Source organism: Mercenaria mercenaria, unplaced genomic scaffold (genome assembly GCF_021730395.1).
Source record: "Mercenaria mercenaria strain notata unplaced genomic scaffold, MADL_Memer_1 contig_1107, whole genome shotgun sequence".
Classification (NCBI taxonomy): Eukaryota; Metazoa; Mollusca; class Bivalvia; order Venerida; family Veneridae; genus Mercenaria; species Mercenaria mercenaria.
This window is the reverse complement of record NW_026459082.1, coordinates 1-9,831: the sequence shown is the minus strand read 5'-3', so window position 1 is coordinate 9,831 and position 9,831 is coordinate 1. Positions and strand designations below refer to the sequence as shown.

The window sequence follows — 9,831 nt, the reverse complement described above, 5'->3', positions numbered from 1 at the left end:
ATTGAATCAACGTACTCTACGTCTGTACTTAATGCGACAGCGATAAAACGTTGGCCATAAGGATGTACCGTAAGACGAACCTATAACAACTGTTTCATTAGTCATTTTATACGCTATTCTGACTTATGGATGCACGGTTTAAGATAAATTAATAGGGCAGATGTTTTAAATGGGCGAGCAATTTCAGTTTGTTGATAACATTGCGATGTTCTAAGTTATGACACAAAGACCAGTTATAAACATTTTAAAAAAAACTCAGTGATGTTTTTGTTTGTTTAGTCAGGTGTCTGTAATCCACGTCTTTGTGGTACACGTCATTGATTATTATATATATATAAACATTTTATTACTTTATGGTCACCGGCCCTGGTACAGACAATCTATATAGAGCATGCAAAATAAAACATACAATGATTAGCATCACGTTGCTCAAATGCATAATATAAGTATATTGCAATATTAACATTTTGTGTCTCCATTAGACATAACGTATTGATAATTTTAATACAGTATAGTAGGAACAAACAAAAGAAAACGAAATTAAGCCGTATGTACGGTGGTATGTTTAGGACATTCAATTATTTTTTTTAGAATTAGATGATCTTGAGCGATCAACATCTTATCTCGTGCGCACGACATCTTATCTTGAGCGATCGACATATTATCTTGAGCGATCAACATATTATCTTGAGTGATCAGCATATTATATCGAGCGATCAACATCTTATCTCATGCCATCAACATATTATTTTGAGCGATCAACATCTTATCTCGAACGAACAATATCTTATTTCGTGAGCACGAAATCTTATCTTGAGCGATCAACATCTTATCTCGAGCGATCAACATATTATCTCGAGCAATCAACATTTTATCTTGAGCGATCAACATCTTATCTCGAGCGATCAACATATTATCTTGAGCTATCAACATCTTATCTCGTGCGCACGACATCTTATCTTGAGCGATCAACATCTTATCTCGAGCGATCAACATATTATCTCGAGCGATCAACATATTATCTTAAGCGATCAACATATTATCTCGAGCGATCAACATATTATCTTGAGCGATCAACATCTTATCCTGAGCGATCAACATGTTATCTTGTGCGCACGACATCTTATCTTGAGCGATCAACATCTTATCTTGAGCGATCAACATGTTATCTCGTGCTCATTACATTTTATCTCGAACGATCAACATATTATCTTGAGCGATCAACATATTATCTTGAGCGATCAACATATTATCTCGAGCGATCAACATATTATCTTGAGCGATCAACATATTATCTCGAGCGATCAACATATTATCTTGAGCGATCAACATATTATCTTGAGCGATCAACATCTTATCTCGAGCGATCAACATATTATCTTGAGCGATCAACATCTTATTTCGTGCGCACGACATTTTATCTTGAGCGATCAACATATTATCTTGAGCGATCAACATCTTTTCTCGGTCATCTTATCAATATATATTAAGGACCTTTTTGTGAATTCAGATCATTAGTTAAATTATACGGCTACCACCGTTTTTGTTTTTGTTTCGATTATACTTATAACCGTTTTACATTGCAGAGTTAGAAATTTAAATACGCAAACTGACAAAATAAGGCAGCAAAATCAGTGATGATGCAAAGAAATAAATTTAAGTCCTTGACAAAACAATAGTATGTAGGCTTCGCCCATATCTTAAAGAATTTCCTTGTTTTCCCCCAATTCATGCATGCAACTTTTCTGTGCGAATTTATCAGTCGAACTGAAATTTGTTGCTTTTCTAACATGCAGTATGCATCATTGGTTATGTTCATTTGATTTTGAAGGTAGGATGACCAATTATATGCATTGCTCTCCCAAATGATGTGATAAACTTGTACATGTAGTTGTGGAAAGTTTAAATAACAGCGGATTAGGCGGGACCCTAATTAATAACTTGTCCGTATGTTTTACTGATGACCTAAATGCACACACAAAGGGCCTTAATATATATAAATGAGATGTCGTGCGCTCGAGATAAGATGTTGATCGAACAAGATAAGATGTTAATCGCTCAAGATAATATCTTGATCGCTAGATAGATGTTGAACGCTCGAGATAAGATGTTGATCGCTCAAGACAATATGTTGACCGCTCGAGATAAGATGCTGATCGCTCAAGATAATATGTTGATCGCTCGAGATAAGATGTTGATCGCTCAAGATAAGATGTCGTGCGCACGAAATAAGATATTGATCGCTCGAGATAAGATGTTGATCGCTCAAGATAATATGTTGATCGCTCGAGATAAGATGTTGATCGCTCGAGATAATATGTTGATCGCTCGAGATAAGATGTTGATCGCTCAAGATAAGATGTTGATCGCTCAAGATAATATGTTGATCGCTCGATATAAGATGTTGATCGCTCGAGATAATATGCTGATCGCTGAAGATAATATGTTGATCGCTCGAGATAAGCTGTTGATCGCTCGAGATAAGATGTTGATCGCTCAAGATAATATGTTCATCGCTCAAAATAATATGTTGATCGCTCGAGATAAGATGTTGATCGCTTAACATAAGATGTCGTGCGCACGAAATAAGATGTTGATCGCTCGAGGTAAGATGTTGATCGCTCAAGATAAGATGTCGTGCGCACGAGATAAGATGTTGATCGCTTTAGATAATATGTTGATCGCTCAAGATAATATGTTGATCGCTCGAGATAAGATGTTGATCGCTGAAGATAATATGTTGATCGCTCGAGATAAGATGTTGATTGCTCAAGATAAGATGTCGTGCGCGCGAGATAAGATGTTGATCGCTCAGTTAAGATGTCGTGCGCACGAGATAATTTAATCTAAAAAAAAATAACGTATGTCCTAAACGTACTATCGTACGTATGAGATTTTTTCATGAAAGACAAAAACATCAATGATCAATGTTTCTGGAACGACTTTTTTTAATTTCATAAATATGAGAAGGTAATCTAAAACATGTATTACTAAGCTATTTGAAACTTTCAAAGAATGAAAGTACTAAGATACGGTTCATAACCAATAGTTTGCTTACATATTTCTGTGGGTTATCATTTTTGAACTAATGTCATAATTTGTCAACCATAATTGTAAATATTTATCTTTTATACCTTGCAGTTATTGTACAATGAAACGTATCATACTATTTTTCAAAGGGTGGATTTGGAATCATATAATGCAAGTTAACACAAACAACATATAAATATGATGGTGTAATCAAATATTTACTTATTTAGGCCTCGTTTTGAGACTATATAAAAATAAACCGGCATTTAGAAGAACTTTATTTACACATGAAGACAATAAGCAAGAGTATATGCTATTTTGACAGTAAAAAAGTTTAAATAGGCATTGAAGAGAAATATTGAAGCAAATTTGATGATAATCGTTATCTGATCAGCGTATGTGACGGAAATGCCTATTTCAACAAATCTGATGTCTTTATTTCGGTAGTTATGTCTTCTGAAAGACACGTTAGTAGGAATTGGCATTGCTTCATAATGATACTTTGTCAAATATCAGTTTCATATAACGTTCATTCATGAAAAAGTTTGAATTGAAACTTTTGCTTAAATCAGGAGGTAATGAAGTAGTTTCGATCTAGTGTATTTCGGTTATCCTACGGCATGAAACTAACTTATACTATGCTTCTTGCCAGATTCCGAATCAGATACAAACTTATTCCTTACAAATCATTGGCCACTTTACAACAGAAATCATAGTTCAACTGTCTATACATTCACATATCTGAAAAGTGAATCCCGTCCTGTCTTTAAGTTCTTCAAGACCGCTAGACAAGGGAACTGCTAAATATTTCCCTCTTATCTGTGGATTCCTCTGAATTTCCTCCTCGTTTGTTATTCCAATTACCATAGCTAGAATATGGATAAAATTTCCGCGACTGTCCTCGGCACAAACTATCGCCCCGCTATCTCCAGGATAACAGAACCTTTCTGGAATTACTCCTTCCTTACTAGGCACTCTATCTTCAACCTGGATCAATGCTTTCATGTCGCCTTTTTTAAAAGACCGCATGGTTATAACCCCTTTTCCCGGTTTTGATACTCCTCCCCAAATGTAAACTTTCAGTCCATTACATAATATATTACTTTGACGATTGAGATGATCAGAGTAGTGATGAAGTTTACCTTGTAAAAGTTCATTATCAATATCTCCTATCGCACTGTCCAGTGCAGATTCGTCTTCAATAATTTCAGTTCTAAATTTGGCGCAGATTTTTTTATCTTGGTCTTTCAGAACAAGCTTAACAGCTGCAATGTCCAAACCCGTTTCTGTGACACTACTCTCTATTCTTGTACATAATATATCTGTAGTAGAACTAGAGGAGATACGAAATGAATCGCAAAATTTTGCAACATGGTTAGAAATTAAGGCACACGTTTTGGGATCTTTTCCGTCTTTAATATTCGCAAAGCATCCAAGAGTAGCTTCACATGGCTTTTTGTGACTTTGGTGTCTTTTAGTTGCACGGATTGTTGATCCAACTCTGACATAATACCTCTGTTTTGAAACACTTTTTATTTGAAAGTCATCAATCTGATTTTCCTTCAGCACAGATAGTATTTTCTGCTGAAGACATTCACTTTCTCTCGAAGTTTTAATTCTTTCAACGTATACGACGAAGCAGGTAAAACGGTAGCCAACTCCTTTTACAGATGGAGATAAATCAAATAGCTGTTTTCTGAGCTGTAAACATGAACGTAATCGAATCAAAACTATCATGAATGAAATAAAATAAAACTAAGAAATATTAAATTAAGATAATATATATATTTCATATGGATATTTTAATAATAAATGTCCATCATTTGAATTTAAAGGAACGCGTATCTAAAAGTTGATATCTGAACATTGCAAAACATTACCGTATCCAAAGTGAAAAAAACTTAACAAAGCTTATGTTATAACAGAAGCTAAACATTAATATTGATGCATGATTCAACACAGATTGAAAGCAACAGTAATGGAATATATTTAAACAAATGTGTTCACACAAACGTTTGTATCAAAAGGTTTTGAGGAATATGTGGTTTATGATAATTGTCTATTATGTAAATATTAACATTATAGAATGATATAATCACCTTCTCGCTAATTTCTCTTTCTTCATATTGGGTGATGCGAGGTCTATCGTAAATGGGCACATTACTATTACTATATAGTGCAACCATTTCCGCCAACAAACTTTCAATAGTATCACGATCAACACATTGCAGTCTATCTGAAAAAGTCCATGATACACTGGGACTGCCTGGAACTTTTTCTCTGACATGGTCCTCCATGCCTGTCTGTGGACAAACTGCACAGAAACAAAAGTCTCATATAGTAGCATTCTTAAACAGGCTTTCTACAACTGATAAATGTTTGAAAATTTATTAACAAATCAATGAGGTAGGTAAGAAGTTTCTTATTAAACGTTTCACATTTACCTGATTAATAACCTTTTTAAGATACAATCTTATGAATCATACGACCAAGATTCAATCTCTGGGCAAGGCGAATATATGCCTAGTTTAACAGAAGATAACATGTTTAAACTGTCTGTTCTATTCCTCTTGTGTGAAGAAAGTGTAAGTAACTTGCAAAAAAAAGTCATTAATTGATTAGTTTAAAATTTAAAAACACCAAAAGCGTGTGAAAAAATGTATGACGAATTTGAAAAAAAAAAATTATTGAAAAAGTCAAATAGATTCAATAAGGAAAATACATCTTATCTCGTAAGAAAAAGATCATTTCTGTGTTTTATATATTCGGCTTATAGCTGTGTTTTTATTAGTGAGCTATATTGTAATTACGAATGATATCTTCATGAAACCTAGATATTAAGAAATACATTGCAAGTTTCTTAATGCATAGATAGTTCGTGGTCAAAGGCTCCTTAGTTTGAATTTATATCCAGTTAATACCTATGTAAACAATTTATTGTTATAACGTGTTATCTCGTAGTTGCGAAGTTGTTCAATTTATATTGAACATATATTGTAAGCACATGAAATAGAAGTATCTGCCGCGTAAAAAGTAGATAATAACTTGAAAATTCGTTAAAGACTTCGTAACTAAAAGAAAATATATCATAAAAACATACCGATATTTAGTATTCCAGCATAACGAGGCTAATGTTCAAATTCAATAATAAAAGATAACACTCTCGTAAATCATACTAGCTCTTAATGAATGTAGTTCCAAATGTCGAGAAAACAACTCGTAATAAGTTCAGATATTTCTTATCTAACGAGGTAACGCTTATTGATTATCTATATGCGATTTTGTTAAGCTATCATTGTTTATACCTACCTTTGCTTTTACCATTCATGTCTTTGTGATTCATAGACATTTTGTCTTGAATCCTTGTGAAAACTTGAGGGTCTTGATTAGGATCATCGTTCTCTTTATCACTACCAGTCCATTCAGGATTGTACATCATTTTTATTTTAGTGCATGCCTCCATAAATGACTTTCTTTTTCTGGTTCTTCCTTCTACCCGTGTTTTTCCGTCTGAATGTTTTTTTTCATTCAGCCATGCGTTGACATTATCACATTTTTGTTTTATTGTTTTAAGGACTATGCGTTCTAACAAATCACCAATATCATTATTTACATTCTCTATGGATGTGAATTTTATGTTTCTATGTTTTCCGCATTCTGCTTGACGTTTTGATTTGGCTGGTGTTTGACCGAGTTTGTCCTCGACTTTTATAAAATAAATATCGTTATTCTTTTCAGCAAGGGCAGTTATTTCATCCAACAGCTCCAAACATCCATTTACAACAACTAGAGACACATTTGTTGATTTTAAAGTTTCGTTGCTTTCTAGAAATGTTCCAAATGTCTTGTAATTGATTTTTTGTCCTTTTAAGTCTAAAGACTTGATTCCTTTTCTTGAAATGATATCTTTTATATCTAGACTGTTTTTACAAAGTCTTGGCTCACATATATGAATGTTTATCTGACCAAAGTTACACGTTTCTGTATTGTCTTGAATACCAAGGTTTTTCGCGAGTACTGAATAACGTTCATGTAAATTCACAGTGTGGTTACATAAGTAGCTGTACGGAGCAAAACTGCTCGGTGAAATCAGAAATGAACTAATTGCTACCATTGTTTTGAAAACTGATATGGATTAATCAAATCAAGGCATATTTTTATCATAAGCGTCACCAATAAAACTATTCCTTAAATATGTTTAACGCATATTGTGACGCTCACTTGTACTGAATGCGTGATATAGCGGTTACCTTAAACATTTAATGTCTTTATATTTGTAGAGATGAGGGTTGTTCAATAATAATTTTATATTTTGTCTTCGTAGGTGTTCCATAATATTTTTGTTTATACAATGATAGTTATAAAAAGTTGAAATGGGCTTTGATAAAGCCAAAACAATATGTTATTATATCTAATAGTATTAATGATGATGACTGCAATGAAAATAATCAAAATTAGATGGTGATTTCGGTCAAAAAAAATAAAATAAACGAGAACATCTACCTTACGAACACCTAAAGCAACATCTCAAATATTTTCACGTAAAACAAATACGTGTTTGCATACGAGATATTTATTGTTGAAAAGCGTTAGTCTAGGAAGTCTATCCTAAGAATCTATTTCAAGTACTGGTAGATTGCGATTCCAGTGGATACATTTACTGTCATAAATTTCTTGAGGCGAAGAAATAGAAAATATCACATCTAGAGAACTTAATGGTTGTTGAATTAATTTTATCTTTTCATTGTGCAGGACGTTGATGGCGATACTACGTTTATGGACTGGGGTATTGTCATGAATTCAAACCAATGCTCGGTCCCTTTTCTTGTAGAATTATTAATTGAATTAAGTACAATGTTGTGGTAGAACTCTATGTTATAGATGTTCATTTTCGAAAAGGGATCTGCACAACTGGACCGCAATAATATGAATCAGTTGTATAAAACAACATTGCGGTCGCTTTTCTGATGTTTTCCTATAACCGAGCGTTTTTCGTTGTTTTCGTGCTACATCACTTGTTGTCATATCGTCTCTGGACTCAAAATTTAACTTCTAAGACCATCTTTTGTTGGCACGTGTCTATAATGGCAATTTTTAAATTTCTTAAACACGTTTCAGGACCATTTAATCAAACCGCCAGGGGTCGACAAATAAGGGATACATTTATCACAGACCTTTCCAAGACATAAATGAATTGTCAGAATTGTTCCTTCTGAAGCCCCATTTTACTAGCTACTAGTCCACAGATCCCACCAGATATGTTTGATCGTATTTCTTGCTTATAGTTAATATTATTATGCAACATTATCGAAAATATTATTGTAAATCACGCACGGAAGTCATGTTTATAGTCACGGTGCATATGTTTAGCTTGTCCTTTTCTCTAAAGAAAAGATAAGTCTATCTACTTTTCGAACATCAGCCTGTAATATTTTGCACTTATGGACGACTTTGCGTCATGAAAGAACCTATTTTAGTCGAAGGATGGCAGTATGTTTTTTCTGTTGTGATTAAAATACTTTTCCAGTCTGGAACTAAAATGTTTCTGTCATCCAAAAAAAGATGTGCTATCAACGCTTGCTATTTGACATATTATTATGGCATTTATTAGATGTTGTTTTTTTTTTTCTAGTCCTAGTCCTGTATGATACCTCTGCGCCATAACTGCTTAAACGTTATATTCTTTGTCTATAATACTTGAGAAGAAATTGTGTTTTCGTACAGCTTCGTATGACATATGGACATGGTCTTATAGCAAAATAATCTGTCTTGAACGTATCGTACAGAGTATGTTGAAGTATGTCTTGTGCCTCTTGAAGTAATACGGTTACACGAATATAAACATACAAAAACTAGTCAAAATTGAATTATCATTATTTTTTCGTAGTTTTCAACTGTCGCGCTTATCAGACTTTAAAAACTGCAGTACGCATGCTCGTCAAGATAAATTACTGTATGTTCTACTTTTAAATCAAAAATTGTGCCTGGTCCGTTTAAGATGACTCAAGTAATTCAGTTCAAGCTTCCAAAGAGGATCGTTAATTTTCTTAAACTAATCATGTTAATATTTACATTATTGACATTTACGCATGTTTCTCATATTCTCTTCATATTTTTATTTATATTCCAGCAAATATAAATAACGCACTGAAATTCTTCCTTGTTCATAGATGTAACAATATTAATTACATACCTGAGCACAGTGAGGTATAATACATTTGTACGTCGTGCGTGCGTGCGTCCGCCAATTAAATTGACGGCACCTACTATAAAACCACCTAATAGATTTTGATGGAACTAGGCCAGGATATCTCACTGGTACTCATCCACCAGAGTTGGTCAAACTTTTCCGCTTGGTAGTACATAATTATGGTCCGAAAGAGCTAAAAACAGAACATTCTTCAAACGATATCTCCTCCTAAACCGCAGGTCCGATTTTGAACTGTTTTCATAGAAATGGTCCTTAAGTAACTTTTAACCAAGATTGATCTAATTATTTTGTTTCGTCAAAAAGCATAGTCGTCTGAGGCATATGTATATAACTTAAATATCTTCTTGTATCAAACTGCTGGCCTGATTTTAAAAAAATGTGTGGCCTTATACAGATATTATATAAGTTATTCTGATTCGTCGAAAAACAGAGCCATCAGGAGAGGGCGTGGTCACATTTCTCCAGATTATATAGATGAAACTAAAAACATTTTCTTGTATGAAACTGCTGGTCCGAATTTTAGTTCAACTAAGCATGAAGTGCTCATGGTGAGCTATTGTGATCACGCTGTGTCGATTGTGCGTCCGATC

At 33.8% G+C, this 9,831-nt stretch overlaps 1 protein-coding gene across 1 annotated transcript; it reads right to left on the bottom strand.

Annotated features, from left to right (window-relative positions):
• Nucleotides 1–2,924: 2,924 nt before the first annotated feature.
• LOC128551462 (uncharacterized) lies at nucleotides 2,925–7,247 on the bottom strand. The gene is made up of 3 exons (XM_053532325.1): nucleotides 6,340–7,247; nucleotides 5,130–5,344; nucleotides 2,925–4,731 (listed from the first exon to the last, which is right to left on the bottom strand). The coding sequence occupies exons 1-3, from the start codon at nucleotides 7,142–7,144 to the stop codon at nucleotides 3,748–3,750; spliced, it is 2,004 nt and encodes a 667-aa protein (XP_053388300.1). The 5' UTR covers nucleotides 7,145–7,247; the 3' UTR covers nucleotides 2,925–3,747.
• Nucleotides 7,248–9,831: the final 2,584 nt, after the last annotated feature.

Bases quoted from the DNA above. Each gene is read 5' to 3' on its own strand.
- LOC128551462 (XM_053532325.1), bottom strand. From the start codon at position 7,144: ATGGTAGCAATTAGTTCATTTCTGATTTCACCGAGCAGTTTTGCTCCG. The intron at 5,345-6,339 runs GTAGGTATAAAC...GTTTCTGTGCAG, and splicing joins CATGAATGGTAAAAGCAAAG to TTTGTCCACAGACAGGCATG. The intron at 4,732-5,129 runs GTGATTATATCA...TCATGTTTACAG, and splicing joins AAAGAGAAATTAGCGAGAAG to CTCAGAAAACAGCTATTTGA.